Consider the following 20352-nt stretch of genomic DNA (forward strand, 5'->3'; position numbering starts at 1 on the left):
TGAGGGGGAGAGTGGGATTAGACTGGGTGAGATATTAAACAGTACGGGGAGTAAAGAGAGTGGGATTAGACTGGGTGGGATATTAAACAGTACGGGGAGTAAAGAGAGTGGGATTAGACTGGGTGAGATATTAAAGGGTAGGGGGAGTGTGGGATTAGACTGGGTAGGATATTAAAGGGTGCGGGGAGTGAGGAGGGAGAGTGGGATTAGACTGGGTGGGATATTAAAGGGTGTGGGGAGTGCAGTGCCCAGATTCACTGGCTGATATGGGCCAAGCAGCCATTTCTGTACCTTTGTATTCTCTGATGGCAGTATAGACAAAGGCTAACGTATCTGTCATTCATATACACAAAGGCTAACGTACCTATCTGTCATTCATATACACTAAGGCTAACGTACCTATCTGTCACTTCATCCAGAGGCTGATATGTGTTTTGGTAACACTCTATCCTTTTCAGGAAGTCAGATATAGCTTCGTCATTGTTACAATCACTATAGTCTGGGCTGCCCAGTTTCACTTGCTAAAGGGAGTAAAGTATAACCATTAGCAAAATATTGTTTGAATAGATATCAACAATATCCACAGCGACTCAGGGAAATCAATGAAAATTATCTGAAAATCCACAGTATCACATCATTGCCAATCAGGACCACTGTCTGTTACTTTACACTTCCAACGTATAGGGCAAAATTTTTAGCTGGTCAGGTGGGCACATGCCTGACCCGCTCGAGTGTAAAATGGGGTGTGGTCAGCGGACGGGCGAGAAGCCAAGCAGCCTTTGCACTTTTTAGGAAACCTTGTCCACGAGCGGGATGAGGTTTCCTAAAGCGAATAAAAATAAAATGAAAATTTAAAAACTTAATTAATGACATGCCTCTGCTCACTTAACAGAGTCACATGAGGGGATATGTTTCATTACATTTGCATTTTCTTATTATTTTTCACATCTCTTCATCTCCCTGAGATAGCTCTGTGCCTCAGGGAGATTATGAAGTGCACACTTGCGCAAATGCGTGAAGGCCACGCTTGCCCTGTACAGATAGCGCTGAGCGCTGCCGCTTGCATTTCATGCTGGGCGGGCCTTAATTGGCCCTCCAGCTCCAATCGTGGGTGGCGGTCAGCTTCCCAAATGCCCCCACACAACACGGGCGAAATTCTGCCCATAAATGCTGAGCACTTCATGTTGCCATGAAAATTGGTAAACCTCAGCTTTCAACGCAAGTGACCAGGATTTTTTAATATCCTTGTTGAAGCAACATCTCATTGCAGATCTATAAAGATCCAGTTTGAAAGTGCTATATTGATTTTCTCCTGCAGATACAGAAGCTGAGACAGAGCTCGTTCAGTACTCAGGCAAGGGGTAATCTCCTGAACTCAAACTGCATTAACCAACTCTGGGAATCAATCCAATCCTAGCTAAATTACAATTTAATCATTATCAGTGTTATGACACAGCAGTTGGTAAAGACCGAGTTGTTTAAATCCCAGAAGGAAACTTGAAAAACTGTCATGACCTATATTTTCCAATTGGCATGTTTGAGATGCAGCTCTGCATTCAGGAATAAGACCACCAAGCCTCAAGAGTTTTTTTAATTTTAAACTAAATTAAATATTTATTAATTTAACAACAAATTAAACACATACACATATCTACAATTTACAACCATAATGACTTTTAAACAAATTCCAAAATTAATCACTCCCAGGTAAATGTTCACCAAGGCAACAATAACCCATAAAGGAGAATTTTCCCCATGTCAGGTGGGCCAGTTGGGAGTGGGCACAGGCAGGCACAGAGCCAATCGCTGCCCTCGACCAGCTCCGCACCGCCATTTAACGTGGGTGGCCAATTAAGGCCTGCCTAGCGTGACACACGGCAGCACTATCTGTGCGGGCAGGGGGAAGGGGGAGATTCAGAGCCTGCGTTCTTTCGTGCATGCGCAATTATTTTCACATGTCCCCTTGTGTGACAGTGTCACATGAGCTGGGATATGTTTATTAATTGTATAAAAAATATTTATTTATTTAATAAAACCTTCAGGAGACCTCATCCCGCCCGTGGATGAGGTTTCCTGAAAAACGTGAAGGCTGCTTGGGCTTTTCGTCTGCCGCCAACCTTAAGGCTGGACAGGCGGCCCTGTTATTTATCTAAATTAGTCTCCTAATGGCCTTAACAGGCCTTTGAGATATCGGAATGATGCACGGTGACGCTGGGACACATGCCTGGTGTGACCGTGCGTCATTTTGCATGGGCCTGTCCCCGCACGCCAACATGAAAATTCTGGCCATAGATTTTGAACAGACACCAAGCAAAGCACATTTGACCTTATGAATTCAAAATGAGGTTCCTTTCAATTTGTTTTCTTCACAGACACAGCTGTTGGTTTACAGGCTGGTTAGATGTTAACTGCCTCTGGCCACATACACAAACTCCCCTCGGTTTATACCCAGCTTTCCCTTTGAATGTAAACTTTCCATTATATTACTAGCTTTTTAATTTTACCTCTCCTAATAATAATCCTCTCATTCCACCAATTTTATTAGTAATAAAAACATATTGCTTGGTGTCTGCCAGCTAGGTGCAAGATTTTATCTCCTATTTTTGAATGGCTTATTCAACAAATGCAAATGTACTCTCTACCTTAGAAGGTAAATTTATCTAATTAACATCTCAAGCTACTATACATCAAAGCACCCAGACTAGCTGGTTTTAATCCAATTAACACATACAAACACGCACGTAGACACTACTTCAAGCCCAATTTAAAAATAATTTCCAATAACATTATAAACATTAATATTTTTTTCATGACAACCATACAAACTAGCATAAAAACAAAAAATTGCAGATGCTGGAAATCCAAAACAAAAACAGAATTACCTGGAAAAACTCAGCAGGTCTGGCAGCATCGGCGGAGAAGAAAAGAGTTGACGTTTCGAGTCCTCATGAACCTTCGACAGGACTAGTTCTGTCGAAGGGTCATGAGGACTCGAAACGTCAATTCTTTTCTTCTCCGCCGATGCTGCCATACAAACTAGCAAAACAGTCGAATCTCAGAGCCACCAATCTCTAACTTACCACAATGTTTGCCTCAATAACTTCTGGATCTTCACACACGGACTCAACAAAGAATACCTTGGATCACAAAATGAATCAGAAAATCAGTGATGAGAAGGTGAAGAAAGATCAATTTCATAAAGTTTAATCTTTCCACTTCTAGAAACTCAACAAACCAAATGGAAATGAAACAAATTTGACATTGGATTCCTCCATCTAACATCTCGTTCTTCAAACAGATTCCTTCCCACATTGTTGATTCCCAATAAAGTAAAAAATCATACACATATTTCCCAGACACATGAAAAAGGTTGTCAGCTCAAAACATTTATGAGAGTTTCTCTTCACAAATTATATAATCCAATCCCCCTCTCCTGCTCACTCCCCGCACCCTTTAATATCCTGCCCAGTCTAATCCCACTCACTCACCGTACCCTTTAAAACCCCACCCAGTCTAATACCTCTCCACCCGCACCCTTTAATATCTCACCCAGCCTAATCCTACTCTCCCTCCGCATTCGTTAATATCTCACCCAGTCTAATCCCAGTCTCCTGCTCACTCCCCGCACCCTCTAATATCCCACCCAGTCTAATCCCACTAACTCCCTGCACCTTTTAATGTCCCACCCAGCCTAATCCCACTCTCCCCCTCATTCCCTGCACCCTTTAATATCCCACCCAGTCTAATCCCACTCTCCCCCCGCACCCTTTAATATCCCACCCAGTCTAATCCCACTCTCCCCCTCATTCCCCGCACCCTTTAATATCCCACCCAGTCTAATCCCACTCTCCCCCCGCACCCTTTAATATCCCACCCAGTCTAATCCCACTCTCCCCCTCATTCCCCGCACCCTTTAATATCCCACCCAGTCTAATCCCACTCTCCCCCCGCACCCTTTAATATCTCACCCAGTCTAATCTCACTCTCCCCTCACTCCCTGCACCCTTTAATATCCCACCCAGTCTAATCCCACTCTCCCCCTCACTCCCCACACCCTTTAATATCCCACCCAGTCTAATCCCACTCTCCCCCTCACTCCCCGCACCCTTTAATATCCCACCCAGTCTAATCCCACTCTCCCCCTCACTCCCCGCACCCTTTAATATCTCACCCAGTCTAATCCCACTCTCCCCCTCACTCCCTGCACCCTTTAATATCCCACCCAGTCTAATCCCACTCTCCCCCTCACTCCCCACACCCTTTAATATCCCACCCAGTCTAATCCCACTATCCCCCTCACTCCCCGCACCCTTTAATATCCCACCCAGTCTAATCCCACTCTCCCCCTCACTCCCCGCACCCTTTAATATCCCACCCTGTCTAATCCCACTCTCCCCCTCACTCCCCACATTGTTTAATATCCCACCCAGTCTAATCCCACTCTCCCCCTCACTCCCCACATTGTTTAATATCCCACCCAGTCTAATCCCACTCTCCCCCTCACTCCACACCCTTTAATATCCCACCCAGTCTAACCCCACTCTCCCCCTCACTCCCCACATTGTTTAATATCCCACCCAGTCTAATCCCACTCTCCCCCTCACTCCACACCCTTTAATATCCCACCCAGTCTAATCCCACTCTCCCCCCGCACACTTTAATATCCCACCCAGTCTAATCCCACTCTCCCCCTCACTCCCCACACCCTTTAATATCCCACCCAGTCTAATCCCACTCTCCCCCCGCACCCTTTAATATCTCACCCAGTCTAATCTCACTCTCCCCTCACTCCCCACACCCTTTAATATCCCACCCAGTCTAATCCCACTCTCCCCCTCACTCCCCGCACCCTTTAATATCCCACCCAGTCTAATCCCACTCTCCCCCTCACTCCACACACCCTTTAATATCCCACCCAGTCTAATCCCACTCTCCCCCTCACTCCCCACACCCTTTAATATCCCACCTAGTATAATCCCACTCTCTTTACTCCCCGTACTGTTTAATATCCCACCCAGTCTAATCCCACTCTTCCCCTCACTCCCTGCACCCTTTAATATCCCACCCAGTCTAATTCCAACATCCCCTCACTCCCCGCACCCTTTAATATCCCACTCAGTCTAATCCTACTCTCCCCCTCACTCCCCACACCCTTTAATATCCCACCCAGTCTAATCCCACTCTTCCCCTCACTCCCTGCACCCTTTAATATCCCACCCAGTCTAATTCCAACATCCCCTCACTCCCCGCACCCTTTAATATCCCACTCAGTCTAATCCTACTCTCCCCCTCACTCCCCACACCCTTTAATATCCCACCCAGTCTAATCCCACTCTCCTGCTCACTCCCCACACCCTCGAATATCCCATCCATTCTAATTCCACACTCCCCACACCCTTTAATATTGCACTCAGCCCAGTCCCACTCTCCCTGACTCCCTGCAAAAATTTTTCCACTGACACTGTCTGCAACAATATTAAATGCATTATTATAGAATACACTCAGCTGTTTTTAGATCAACTATATTGACCCACATTCATTCACACAGCACAAACTGAACACTTTTATTCTGTAATATAACAAGCAAAACACTGCGGATGCTGGAAATATGAATTAAAAACAGAAAATGCTGGAAAGCAGGTTTGACAGCATCTGTGGAGAGAGAAACAGAATTAACATTTCAAGACCACATGACTCTGAAGAAGGAGCCATGTGGATTCAATGTTAACATTTATTCTGTAACTTGCTTTCCAATTAATTTATTGGAATCTTTAACAAAAAGATCAGGACAGATTGCGGGTGCCTCCTGAGTGCGTTATTTCGCCAGTATCTGGGGCTGGAATCAGATTTAGGCATTAATGAACCAGTTGTTCTTCACAAAAACCCAGCACCTTCCTTGGGCATTTCATCTGGTGCCAAACCATAAATGCCCAGCTTTACTGTATCCTATCGTCAGCCCAGTATCACCACCACCAGTTTATTTGTATCTAACTGGAGCTGTTGTTTGAAGAATGTTGTACATTCCACAAGGTGTCAGCACGGTTAATACTTCCAGCGCTCAGTATCTTCCACATGCCAAAGCACCAGGTTCCGCAGGCTTAAGGGTCCAGTCAAGAGCTGCTAGAAAGCAGAGGATTGTTCCAGATTTTATGTGCAGATCTTATGAGTGTGATTATTTACAATCAGCCATAGATTTGGTGGATCGATTTTTCCTATTATCCAAAGATTTCCAACTGACAAGGTGGTCTCGTAAAACTAATGCAGTCAGCCATTTGCACCACTTTTTGTTTATAAGAGGGTGAGTTTCACACACACACAGACAGGCACGCCTGCTGTCGCAGCCTGGACTAATGAACTGGACGCAGTCCAAATTCCACTGAAGCAGTTAAGCCAATTAACTTCAATTAATTAAATAAGATCAGGAATAAAAAGCAGGTATTAGTATTCGGGCCCAGTTAACTACTAGATTACCATAAGAATTTATCTGCTTCACTAATGCCCTTCAGGGAAGGAAATCTGCTGTCCTTACTAATCTGGGCTGCATGTGGATCCAGTCCCACAACTGGCTGTAAACACCTTTGAAATGGCCACTCTCTTGTATTGAAGATGCTTGCTCACTATCACCTTCTCCAGCACAAATAGGAATGGGTAACAAATACTGGCCTCGCCAGCAATGCCAAAATCCATGAATGAATAACAAGAAAACCAACCTGTTTCAGTTAAAAACTACAGTGAGATTTGAGGATAACACAGGCCCAAAGTACAGGCAGAATTGGCTGAAGAGCGTCAATACAGTTGGCTGACTACACCAGCCCATTCTCTGCCACTTTCCTGCTTGTTCCTCCTTGGACAATACAATGGCAGCACCAGTTGGCAGAGATACTGTGTCCTGGGTTTTGGGTGGACAGATGATGTCAAAGGAGGAGTAAGAAAGGAAAGGGCATGGTACATTTCACCATAGAGAATATTTGGGTCTTAGCAACGGTACATGTGCAGACCTAGTGGCTGCTGTCAACTCATATGTGCTGCAATGTGTCAACTCCAAGAACTGAACCAAATAGCAAGAAAATGGCAAAATATAAAAGTGACAAGAATATATAAAAAACAGCAGGAAGCAATGAGATAAAGGGCACAGCAGGGAGGGGGAACAGGGAGGGGCAGCAGGGAGGGGGCAACAGCAGGGAGGGGGGAACAGGGAGGGGGGGAACAGGGAGGGGCAGCAGGGAGGGGGGAACAGCAGGGAGGGGGGAACAGGGAGGGGAACAGCAGGGAGGGGGAACAGGGAGGGAGAACAGGGAGGGGGAACAGGGAGGGGCAGCAGGGAGGGGGGAACAGCAGGGAGGGGGGAACAGGGAGGGGAACAGCAGGGAGGGGGAACAGGGAGGGAGAACAGGGAGGGGGAACAGGGAGGGGGAACAGGGAGGGGGAACAGCAGGGAGGGGGGAACAGGGAGGGGGAACAGGGAGGGGGAACAGGGAGGGGCAGCAGGGAGGGGGAACAGCAGGGAGGGGGAACAGGGAGGGGGGGAACAGGGAGGGGGGAACAGGGAGGGGCAGCAGGGAGGGGGCAACAGCAGGGAGGGGGGAACAGGGAGGGGGGGAACAGGGAGGGGGAACAGGGAGGGGGGGAACAGGGAGGGGGAACAGGGAGGGGGAACAGGGAGGGGGAACAGCAGGGAGGGGGGGAACAGGGAGGGGGAACAGGGAGGGGGAACAGCAGGGAGGGGGGGAACAGGGAGGGGGAACAGGGAGGGGGGGAACAGGGAGGGGGAACAGGGAGGGGGGAACAGGGAGGGGAACAGGGAGGGGGAACAGGGAGGGGAACAGGGAGGGGGAACAGGGAGGGGGGAACAGGGAGGGGGGAACAGGGAGGGGCAGCAGGGAGGGGGAACAGGGAGGGGGGAACAGGGAGGGGGGAACAGGGAGGGGCAGCAGGGAGGGGGCAACAGCAGGGAGGGGGGAACAGGGAGGGGGGGAACAGGGAGGGGGAACAGGGAGGGGGGGAACAGGGAGGGGGAACAGGGAGGGGGAACAGGGAGGGGGAACAGCAGGGAGGGGGGGAACAGGGAGGGGGAACAGGGAGGGGGAACAGCAGGGAGGGGGGGAACAGGGAGGGGGAACAGGGAGGGGGGGAACAGGGAGGGGGAACAGGGAGGGGGAACAGGGAGGGGGAACAGCAGGGAGGGGGGAACAGGGAGGGGGGAACAGGGAGGGGGAGCAGGGAGGGGGAACAGCAGGGAGGGGGGAACAGGGAGGGGGAACAGGGAGGGGGGAACAGCAGGGAGGGGGAACAGGGAGGGGGGAACAGGGAGGGGGAGCAGGGAGGGGGAACAGCAGGGAGGGGGGAACAGGGAGGGGGAACAGGGAGGGGGGAACAGCAGGGAGGGGGAACAGGGAGGGGGGAACAGGGAGGGGGAACAGGGAGGGGGAACAGCAGGGAGGGGGGGAACAGGGAGGGGGAACAGGGAGGGGGAACAGGGAGGGGGGGAACAGGGAGGGGAACAGGGAGGGGGGGAACAGGGAGGGGGAACAGGGAGGGGGAACAGGGAGGGGAACAGGGAGGGGGGAACAGGGAGGGGGAACAGGGAGGGGGAACAGGGAGGGGGAACAGGGAGGGGGAACAGGGAGGGGGAACAGGGAGGGGGAACAGGGAGGGGGGAACAGGGAGGGGAACAGGGAGGGGGGGAACAGGGAGGGGGGAACAGGGAGGGGGGGAACAGGGAGGGGGAACAGGGAGGGGGGGAACAGGGAGGGGGGAACAGGGAGGGGGGAACAGGGAGGGGGGAACAGGGAGGGGGGAACAGGGAGGGGGAACAGGGAGGGGGAACAGGGAGGGGGAACAGGGAGGGGGAACAGGGAGGGGGAACAGGGAGGGGGAACAGCAGGGAGGGGGGAACAGGGAGGGGAACAGGGAGGGGGGAACAGGGAGGGGGAACAGGGAGGGGGAACAGGGAGGGGAACAGGGAGGGGGAACAGGGAGGGGGAACAGGGAGGGGGGAACAGGGAGGGGGGAACAGGGAGGGGGAACAGGGAGGGGAACAGGGAGGGGAACAGGGAGGGGGAACAGGGAGGGGGAACAGCAGGGAGGGGGGAACAGCAGGGAGGGGGGGAACAGGGAGGGGGAACAGGGAGGGGGAACAGCAGGGAGGGGGGGAACGGGGAGGGGGAACAGGGAGGGGGAACAGGGAGGGGGAACAGGGAGGGGGAACAGCAGGGAGGGGGGGAACAGGGAGGGGGAACAGGGAGGGGGAACAGCAGGGAGGGGGGGAACAGGGAGGGGGAACAGGGAGGGGGAACAGGGAGGGGGAACAGGGAGGGGGAACAGCAGGGAGGGGGGGAACAGGGAGGGGGAACAGGGAGGGGGAACAGCAGGGAGGGGGGGAACAGGGAGGGGGAACAGGGAGGGGGAACAGCAGGGAGGGGGGGAACAGGGAGGGGGAACAGGGAGGGGGAACAGGGAGGGGAACAGGGAGGGGGAACAGGGAGGGGGAACAGGGAGGGGGGGAACAGGGAGGGGGGAACAGGGAGGGGGAACAGGGAGGGGGGAACAGGGAGGGGGAACAGCAGGGAGGGGGAACAGGGAGGGGGAACAGGGAGGGGGAACAGCAGGGAGGGGGGAACAGGGAGGGGGAACAGGGAGGGGGAACAGGGAGGGGGAACAGGGAGGGGGAACAGGGAGGGGGAACAGCAGGGAGGGGGGAACAGGGAGGGGGAACAGGGAGGGGGAACAGCAGGGAGGGGGGGAACAGGGAGGGGGGAACAGGGAGGGGGAGCAGGGAGGGGGAACAGGGAGGGGGAACAGGGAGGGGGAACAGCAGGGAGGGGAACAGGGAGGGGGAACAGGGAGGGGGAACAGGGAGGGGGAACAGCAGGGAGGGGGGGAACAGGGAGGGGGAACAGGGAGGGGGAACAGGGAGGGGAACAGGGAGGGGGGAACAGGGAGGGGGAACAGGGAGGGGGAACAGGGAGGGGGGAACAGGGAGGGGGAACAGGGAGGGGAACAGGGAGGGGGGGAACAGGGAGGGGGAACAGGGAGGGGGAACAGGGAGGGGGAACAGGGAGGGGGAACAGGGAGGGGGAACAGGGAGGGGGAACAGGGAGGGGAACAGGGAGGGGGAACAGGGAGGGGAACAGGGAGGGGAACAGGGAGGGGGAACAGGGAGGGGGAAACAGGGAGGGGGAACAGGGAGGGGGAACAGGGAGGGGAACAGGGAGGGGGGAACAGGGAGGGGGAACAGGGAGGGGAACAGGGAGGGGGGAACAGGGAGGGGGAACAGGGAGGGGGAACAGGGAGGGGGAACAGGGAGGGGGAACAGGGAGGGGGAACAGGGAGGGGGAACAGGGAGGGGAACAGGGAGGGGGAACAGGGAGGGGAACAGGGAGGGGAACAGGGAGGGGGAACAGGGAGGGGGAACAGGGAGGGGGAACAGGGAGGGGGAACAGGGAGGGGAACAGGGAGGGGGAACAGGGAGGGGAACAGGGAGGGGAACAGGGAGGGGGAACAGGGAGGGGGAACAGGGAGGGGGAACAGGGAGGGGAACAGGGAGGGGGAACAGGGAGGGGGAACAGGGAGGGGAACAGGGAGGGGGAACAGGGAGGGGGAACAGCAGGGAGGGGGAACAGGGAGGGGAACAGGGAGGGGGAACAGCAGGGAGGGGGGAACAGGGAGGGGGAACAGGGAGGGGAACAGGGAGGGGGAACAGGGAGGGGGAACAGCAGGGAGGGGGGAACAGGGAGGGGGGGAACAGGGAGGGGGAACAGGGAGGGGGAACAGGGAGGGGGAACAGCAGGGAGGGGGGAACAGGGAGGGGGGAACAGGGAGGGGGAGCAGCAGGGAGGGGGAACAGGGAGGGGGAACAGGGAGGGGGGGAACAGGGAGGGGGGAACAGGGAGGGGGAACAGGGAGGGGGGAACAGGGAGGGGGGAACAGGGAGGGGGAACAGCAGGGAGGGGGAACAGGGAGGGGGAACAGGGAGGGGGAACAGCAGGGAGGGGGGAACAGGGAGGGGGAACAGGGAGGGGGAACAGGGAGGGGGAACAGGGAGGGGGAACAGGGAGGGGGAACAGCAGGGAGGGGGGAACAGGGAGGGGGAACAGGGAGGGGGGAACAGGGAGGGGGGAACAGCAGGGAGGGGGGAACAGGGAGGGGGGAACAGCAGGGAGGGGGGAACAGGGAGGGGGGAACAGCAGGGAGGGGGGAACAGGGAGGGGGAACAGGGAGGGGGAACGGGAGGGGGAACAGGGAGGGGGAACAGGGAGGGGAACAGGGAGGGGGAACAGCAGGGAGGGGGAACAGGGAGGGGGAACAGGGAGGGGGAACAGCAGGGAGGGGGAACAGGGAGGGGGAACAGGGAGGGGGAACAGGGAGGGGGAACAGGGAGGGGGAACAGGGAGGGGGGAACAGCAGGGAGGGGGGAACAGGGAGGGGGAACAGCAGGGAGGGGGGAACAGGGAGGGGGGAACAGGGAGGGGGGAACAACAGGGAGGGGGGAACAGGGAGGGGGGAACAGCAGGGAGGGGGGAACAGGGAGGGGGAACAGGGAGGGGGAACAGGGAGGGGGAACAGGGAGGGGGGAACAGCAGGGAGGGGGGAACAGGGAGGGGGAACAGGGAGGGGAACAGGGAGGGGGGAACAGGGAGGGGAACAGGGAGGGGGGCAGCAGGGAGGGGGAACAGGGAGGGGGGGAACAGCAGGGAGGGGGAACAGGGAGGGGGAACAGGGAGGGGAACAGGGAGGGGGGCAGCAGGGAGGGGGAACAGCAGGGAGGGGGGAACAGGGAGGGGGAACAGGGAGGGGGGAACAGGGAGGGGGAACAGGGAGGGGGAACAGGGAGGGGCAGCAGGGAGGGGGAACAGGGAGGGGGAACAGGGAGGGGGGGAACAGGGAGGGGCAGCAGGGAGGGGGAACAGGGAGGGGGAACAGGGAGGGGGGAACAGGGAGGGGGAACAGGGAGGGGGAACAGGGAGGGGCAGCAGGGAGGGGGAACAGGGAGGGGGAACAGGGAGGGGGAACAGCAGGGAGGGGGGCAGCAGGGAGGGGGAAACAGGGAGGGGGAACAGCAGGGAGGGGGAACAGGGAGGGGAACAGGGAGGGGCAGCAGGGAGGGGGAACAGGGAGGGGGAACAGGGAGGGGGGAACAGCAGGGAGGGGGAACAGGGAGGGGGAACAGGGAGGGGGAACAGGGAGGGGGAACAGGGAGGGGGAACAGCAGGGAGGGGGGAACAGGGAGGGGGGAACAGGGAGGGGGAACAGGGAGGGGGAACAGCAGGGAGGGGGGAACAGGGAGGGGGGAACAGGGAGGGGGAACAGCAGGGAGGGGGAACAGGGAGGGGAACAGGGAGGGGAACAGGGAGGGGGAACAGGGAGGGGAACAGGGAGGGGGGAACAGGGAGGGGGGAACAGGGAGGGGAACAGGGAGGGGGAACAGCAGGGAGGGGAACAGGGAGGGGGAACAGGGAGGGGGAACAGCAGGGAGGGGGGAACAGGGAGGGGGGAACAGGGAGGGGGAGCAGCAGGGAGGGGGGAACAGGGAGGGGGAACAGGGAGGGGGAACAGGGAGGGGGAACAGGGAGGGGGAACAGGGAGGGGGAACAGGGAGGGGGGAACAGGGAGGGGGAACAGGGAGGGGGAACAGGGAGGGGGAACAGCAGGGAGGGGGAACAGGGAGGGGGAACAGGGAGGGGGAACAGGGAGGGGGAACAGGGAGGGGGGAACAGGGAGGGGGGAACAGGGAGGGGGAACAGGGAGGGGGAACAGCAGGGAGGGGGGAACAGGGAGGGGGAACAGGGAGGGGGAACAGGGAGGGGGGAACAGCAGGGAGGGGGAACAGGGAGGGGAACAGGGAGGGGGAACAGGGAGGGGGGAACAGCGGAGGGGGGAACAGGGAGGGGGAACAGGGAGGGGGAACAGGGAGGGGGAACAGGGAGGGGGAACAGGGAGGGGGAACAGGGAGGGGGAAAGCAGGGAGGGGGGAACAGCAGGGAGGGGGGAACAGGGAGGGGGAACAGGGAGGGGGAACAGCAGGGAGGGGGAACAGGGAGGGGAACAGGGAGGGGGGGAACAGGAGGGGGGAACAGGGAGGGGGAACAGGGAGGGGGAACAGGGAGGGGGGAACAGGGAGGGGGAACAGGGAGGGGGACAGCAGGGAGGGGGAACAGGGAGGGGAACAGGGAGGGGGAACAGGGAGGGGGAACAGGGAGGGGGAACAGGGAGGGGGAACAGGGAGGGGGGAACAGGGAGGGGGAACAGGGAGGGGGAACAGGGAGGGGGAACAGGGAGGGGGAACAGGGAGGGGAACAGGGAGGGGGAACAGGGAGGGGGAACAGGGAGGGGGAACAGGGAGGGGAACAGGGAGGGGGAACAGGGAGGGGGAACAGGGAGGGGGAACAGGGAGGGGGGAACAGGGAGGGGGAAGCAGGGAGGGGGAACAGGGAGGGGGAACAGGGAGGGGGAACAGGGAGGGGGAACAGGGAGGGGGAACAGGGAGGGGAACAGGGAGGGGGAAGCAGGGAGGGGGAACAGGGAGGGGGAACAGGGAGGGGGAACAGGGAGGGGGAACAGGGAGGGGGGAACAGGGAGGGGGGAACAGGGAGGGGGAACAGGGAGGGGGAACAGGGAGGGGGAACAGGAGGGGGAACAGGGAGGGGGAACAGGGAGGGGGAACAGGGAGGGGGAACAGGGAGGGGGAACAGGGAGGGGGAACAGGGAGGGGAACAGGGAGGGGGAACAGGGAGGGGAACAGGGAGGGGGAACAGGGAGGGGGAACAGGGAGGGGGAACAGGGAGGGGAACAGGGAGGGGGGAACAGGGAGGGGGAACAGGGAGGGGGAACAGGGAGGGGGAACAGGGAGGGGAACAGGGAGGGGAACAGGGAGGGGGAACAGGGAGGGGGAACAGGGAGGGGAACAGGGAGGGGGAACAGGGAGGGGGAACAGGGAGGGGGGGGAACAGGGAGGGGGGAACAGGGAGGGGGAACAGGGAGGGGGAACAGGGAGGGGAACAGGGAGGGGGAACAGGGAGGGGGGGGGAACAGGGAGGGGGAACAGGGAGGGGGAACAGGGAGGGGGAACAGGGAGGGGGAACAGGGAGGGGGAACAGGGAGGGGAACAGGGAGGGGGAACAGGGAGGGGGAACAGGGAGGGGGAACAGGGAGGGGGGAACAGGGAGGGGGAACAGGGAGGGGGAACAGGGAGGGGGAACAGGGAGGGGGAACAGGGAGGGGGAACAGGGAGGGGGAACAGGGAGGGGGAACAGGGAGGGGGAACAGGGAGGGGGGAACAGGGAGGGGGAACAGGGAGGGGGAACAGGGAGGGGGGGGAACAGGGAGGGGGAACAGGGAGGGGGAACAGGGAGGGGGAACAGGGAGGGGGAACAGGGAGGGGGGAACAGGGAGGGGGAACAGGGAGGGGGAACAGGGAGGGGGAACAGGGAGGGGGAACAGGGAGGGGGAACAGCAGGGAGGGGGGAACAGGGAGGGGGAACAGGGAGGGGGGGAACAGGGAGGGGGAACAGGGAGGGGAACAGGGAGGGGGAACAGGGAGGGGGAACAGGGAGGGGGGAACAGGGAGGGGGAACAGGGAGGGGGAACAGGGAGGGGGAACAGGGAGGGGGAACAGGGAGGGGAACAGGGAGGGGAACAGGGAGGGGGAACAGGGAGGGGGGAACAGGGAGGGGAACAGGGAGGGGAACAGGGAGGGGGAACAGGGAGGGGGAACAGCAGGGAGGGGGGAACAGCAGGGAGGGGGGGAACAGGGAGGGGGAACAGGGAGGGGGGAACAGCAGGGAGGGGGGGAACAGGGAGGGGGAACAGCAGGGAGGGGGGGAACAGGGAGGGGGGGAACAGGGAGGGGCAGCAGGGAGGGGGAACAGGGAGGGGGAACAGGGAGGGGCAGCAGGGAGGGGGAACAGGGAGGGGGAACAGGGAGGGGCAGCAGGGAGGGGGAACAGGGAGGGGGAACAGGGAGGGGGAACAGCAGGGAGGGGGGGAACAGGGAGGGGGGGAACAGGGAGGGGGAACAGGGAGGGGGAACAGGGAGGGGGAACAGGGAGGGGGAACAGGGAGGGGGAACAGGGAGGGGGAACAGGGAGGGGGAAACAGCAGGGAGGGGGGGAACAGGGAGGGGGAACAGGGAGGGGGAACAGCAGGGAGGGGGGGAACAGGGAGGGGGAACAGGGAGGGGGGGAACAGGGAGGGGGAACAGCAGGGAGGGGGAACAGGGAGGGGCAGCAGGGAGGGGGAAATGGCTGGGATGCAGCGAGGACACTGCTGACAACATGGAAAAGGCAGATGCATCAGCTGAATGGCAGCTTTATAAATCATGAGTGGGTTGTACAGTACGTCGCTCTGCAAGAAACACTGTTCATATCCATTTTGCTCCTGTTACTGCTGCAGTACAGAGAGGATTCTGAGTGAGCAGCACAGAATTTGAATAAATACAGTAAACACTTGGAGGTAAATGCAGCATTATTTTTCCCCTCGTAGGTTCACAACTCAACAGTGTGAAGTAGGATAGCTTTGCAATGCCATGAGGCAGGGTTATTTCTGCACACGCAGCAATCACTGCAAACTAACCTTGTATCCATTCTGTTCTGCAAAGTTTATAATGGTTTCTCTCCGTTCCCGTGTCGTGTTTGTGGCATCAAAGACCTGTTAGGAGATTATTAGAAATAGTTTCAGCAAGTATACAGGTTGGGGAGCTTGCTGGGATGGATTAAGAAAGGAGGAACCAGTCCCTCATGCACAGAGCAATAGCTGATTTTCAATTCAACCAATGAATGCTGCTGGAGTACATTACTTGTTGTAGTACATTGAACCCTTTTCACTGGTCTTATTCATAGAATCATCGAAAATTACGGCACAAAAAGCCAACTATTCAGTCCATTGTGCCCCTATGTTGGCTCTTCGAAAGAGCAGGCATGCTTCTTGTCACACTCCTATTTCTTTTGTCCTTAATCCTGTACATTCCTGATCCTTAAGCATCTGTCCAACTTCCTTATAAAAAAATGAATGGGATCAGCTTCCAAGATCTGCTCAGACAGAGCAACTTGTTTCAGATCTTGACAACTCTGAATGAAAAGAGTCCTCATTTGCTCTTTTTCCAACAGTTTTGGACCCATGACCTCTACCTATTAAATCAAAGGGATTTTTTTTTCTCCTTATTTACTTAATCAAAACCACCCATCATCTCGAAAACCTCTATAAGGTCACCTATTAATCAAGGAAATCAGTCCTAGGCTTTCCTCATAACTCATCCCTGGTGACATCCTGTAAACCTTCTCTGTATATTGCCCAAAGCCTCTATATCTTTCTTGAGGTGTGGTGCCCAGAATTGCCCACAATATTGCAACTTAAGCCTAAAGTTCTAGAATGAACTCTGCTTTTATCTTTTATGCCTCTATTCATAAACCTAAGTAACCCTTTTGCTTTTTTAGCCACCTTATTATTGAAAGAGCCAGCACAGGCTTGATGGGTCAAACGGCTTCATTCTGTGCTGTTACTCTATGATTCTTAACTTGCTGTGCCACCTTTAACGACTTGTGGAAATGGCCACCAAGGTGTCTCTGCTCATCTGCACTTTTCAAAATCATCCCATTTACAGTTTAGTGTCTTTCCATATTAGTCCTTCCAAAGTGCAACACTCCACACACCTCCACATTGAACTCCATTTGCCTATTTCACCATGATGTCCATTACCCTGACTATAACTATTCTCTTGACCATTATTACGGAGCTACCATATTTTCATATTATTATGGGGTATTGCAAAGCAGGCCTAGGTTTATGTCCGGATGGTTCTGTCTGTGTGGCAGATTTAATTGAATTAGAGTGGGATAGACTGTAAGGTTGAAATGATCAAAAGAGTTTGGTGTAAAAAGGGTATTTGAAATGTTAATGAAGGAGGTAGGGTAAAAGTCTCAGCAGATACAGTGTGGCTGAAATTTGCATTTTAAGATATGTGGGGAGTTGTTTGATTTTCAAAGGGATGGTAGGGATGTTTACAATTAACAAGATAAATACGGCAAAGTTATTAAGTTGATTTTTCCCCAAAGGACAAAGGCTGTATTATCAACATGAAAGATTTTCATATCAGAGGGAAAGTAAATCCCAAATGGGAACAATGTAATTTACAGATCAAAGAGAGATAAATATATTTAAAAGTGGATGGAAGGTTATGTTGGGGCGGCTGTGTAAGATACAAAAGATACAGGCCAGAATTTTTGCCTTGGTGAGCAGAGGTGGGGCCTGCTCGCCGAAGCGTAAAATGATGCTGGGGTGACAATGGGCGTGTGCCCCGACCTCACCGCCCGTCAGTTAGATTTTAAGTTTGGCGGGCACGCAGCCGAGCCGTCAAAGGCTTATGTTAAAAACTAACTGAACTAACAAACTGAGCTGCCCGTCCAACCTTCAGGGCGGGATGAGGTTTCATGAAGTGTTTAAAAATTCAATAACAGTTTTTTAAAAAGGTCATTGAGATGTCCCAGCTCATGTGACACTGTCACTTGAGGGGACATGTTTTAAAATGTTTTAATTTGTTTATTTACATGTTTAAAACTTAAACTAATCTCCCTGAGGTACCTCTGTGCCTCGGAGAATTCTGCACATGCTCGAAGGGCGCAGGCCCTGACTAAGGAGTAGAATCTTCCCCGCGGCAAGTGGGGTGGGGCCTGCTCGATGAGGCGTACCATAACTCGGGGAGATATCGGGTGCACGTCCCGACATCACCCTGCATCATTTCAGCTGCACACCCGCCAAACTGTCAAAGGCCTATTAAGGCCTGTTAAAAACTAATTAACATCATTAAATGAGCTGCTCGTCCAACCTTAAGGTTGTTGGGTAGGTGAAGAGCCCAGGCAGCCTTCGCGTTTTGCATGAAACCTCATCCACAGGAGGGATGAGGTTTCATGAAGGTTTTATTAAATTAATAAATATTTTTCGAACATTCCCCCCCACCCCCCCGCATAGAGAGCGCTCAGTGATTCTGTGCACGGGTCACGCTGGGTGAGCCTTCATTGGCCTGCCCATGTAAAATGGCAGCGTGGACCCGATCAGGGGTGTCATTCGGATTCACGCCCGCCCCCACACAACCCCCCACCAAACGGGGGGACAATTCTCCCCACAGTGTGTGAACCAGACTTGGGGAAAGAAAAGCCTCTAGCCACTATTACTGAATTCTGCTGTTCCAGTAACCAAAGTTGTTTTACAAGTCTTTGGAATCCCACTGTCGAGTGGGTGCTTGTGGTAACCTTGCTGGATTGCCGAACTAAATTTAAAATCAATTTCTGGACTATTGACTTAAGGGGATGTGTAGTTGGAAGTCAAGTTAATTAGGAATTTTGGGATTTATTATAATATTAAATAATGTTGTAAATGTAATCTTGTGTATGTGTTTTATTCCTTTCTTTTGTTAATAAATGTTTAGTTACATTTTTAAAATTTCTAAAGGTGTTAGTGGACTCATTATTTCTGAATTCAGTGCACAAAGCTTCTTATGATAAGTACAAATTGGAAAACCATTGTGATAGCATGGCCAGGTTTCCCTTGTGGATTTGATCAGCCACCTACCATATCATAACATCATCTATTACTTTGCTGCATGCAAGGTACTGACTAATCTAGACCCCCCTTATTCTAGAGGAATATGGGGGAAGATCAAACTGAAAAAGAAAGTGTACGATAGGCACAAAGAACTAAGCACTGCAGATAGCCTAGACAAATATAGGAAGTGCAGGGACAAAGTAAAAAACAAAATAAGGAAATCAAAGAGAGGGCATGAAAAAAGATTAGCATGTTAAAGATAACCCAAAGGTATTTTACCAATACATTAATGCTAAAAGGTTAGTTAAGGAAAAAGTGGGACCTATCAGATGAAGATGGAAATTTGTGTGTAGATGCAGAGGCTGTGGGAAGGTTTTGAATGAATATTTTGTCTCTGTGTTTACAAAGGAAAGGGAGGATGTAGATATAGTCCAGGAGGAACACTGTGAGATATTGGACAGGATAGTCATAAAGAGAGGGGAAGTACTCGAAGGGCTGAAATCCTTGAAAGTTGATAAGTCACCAGGGCCAGATGGATTGTTTCCGAGGCTGCTGAAGGAAGACAGGGAGGAGATAGCAGATGCTCTGAGGATGATTTTCCAATCTTCACTAGATACAGGGGAGGTACCGGAGGACTGGACAAATGCAAACGTAGTCCCATTGTTTAAAAAGGGATCAAAGGAAATGCCAAACAATTATAGGCCAGTTAGTCTTACATCGGTGGTGAGCAAATTAGTAGAATCAATCCTGAGAGATAGGATTAACTGTCATGTAGAAAGGCATAGACTAGTCAGGGATGGTCAGCATGGATTTGTTAAAGGAAGGTCTTGCCTCACAAATTTGATTGAATTCTTTGAGGAAGTGACAAGAAGGGTTGATGAAGGTAGTGCAGTGGATGTTGTGTACATGGATTTTAGCAAGGCATTTGACAAGGTCCCACATGGCAGATTGGTCAGGAAAGTAAAAGCTCATGGGATTCAGGGTAATGTGGCAAACTGGATAAAAGGTTGGCTTTGTAACAGGAAACAAAGGGTAATGGTCGATGGATGCCCTTGCGAATGGAAAGTTGTCTCAAGTGGTGTTCCACAGGGCTCAGTGTTGGACCCTTGCTGTTTGTGTTATATATTAACGGTTTGGACGTGAACGTGGGGGGCACGATTGGGAAATTTGCAGATGGCACAAAGATTGGCCGAGTAGTGGATAGTGTAGAGGATAGCCATAATCTCCAAAACGATATAGATAGGTTGGTGGAGTGGGCGGTAAAGTGGCAGATAGATTTTAACATAGAGAAGTGTGAGGTCATACATTTAGGGAGGCCAAACAGTTACAGGGATTACACAATAAATGGGAATATACTAAGAGAAGTAGATGAAGTGAGAGATCTTGGTGTACAAGTACACAGGTCCCTGAAGACAGCAGTTCAAGTAGACAAGGTTGTAAAGAAGGCATATGGAATGCTTTTGGTACGGGTATAGAATATAAAAGTAAGGATATAATGTTGGAATTGTATAAAATACTGGTGAGGCCACAACTGGAGTATTGTGTGCAGTTCTGATCACCACATTACAGGAAGGATGTAATAGCTCTGGAGAGAGTGCAGAGGAGGTTTACAAGAATGTTGCTGAGGAGAGATTGGATAGGTTGGGGTTATTTTCCTTAGAACAAAGAAGGCTGAGAGGTGACTTGATTGAGGTGTACAAAATTATGAGGGGAATAGATAGAGTGGACAGGATAAAATTGTTTCCCTTGGAGGAGAATTATAGAACCAGGGGACATAGATTCAAGCTAAGTGGCAGAAGGTGTAGGGGGGACATGAGG

At 54.1% G+C, this 20352-nt stretch overlaps 1 protein-coding gene across 1 annotated transcript in view; it reads right to left on the minus strand.

The window, feature by feature from the left end:
* LOC121280446 (6-phosphofructo-2-kinase/fructose-2,6-bisphosphatase 4-like) overlaps positions 1 to 20352 on the minus strand; it is a 230776-nt gene that overhangs the window by 138542 nt on the left and 71882 nt on the right. Inside the window, exons 5-7 of the mRNA XM_041192440.1 lie at positions 15571 to 15645; positions 3081 to 3137; positions 400 to 521 (exon numbers count right to left, since the gene is read on the minus strand). Coding sequence (XP_041048374.1) covers positions 400 to 521; positions 3081 to 3137; positions 15571 to 15645 — 254 coding nt within the window. The remainder of the gene's footprint in view (positions 1 to 399; positions 522 to 3080; positions 3138 to 15570; positions 15646 to 20352) is intronic.

The sequence above is a fragment of the Carcharodon carcharias genome, chromosome 7, assembly GCF_017639515.1.
Source record: "Carcharodon carcharias isolate sCarCar2 chromosome 7, sCarCar2.pri, whole genome shotgun sequence".
NCBI classification, from domain to species: domain Eukaryota; kingdom Metazoa; phylum Chordata; class Chondrichthyes; order Lamniformes; family Lamnidae; genus Carcharodon; species Carcharodon carcharias.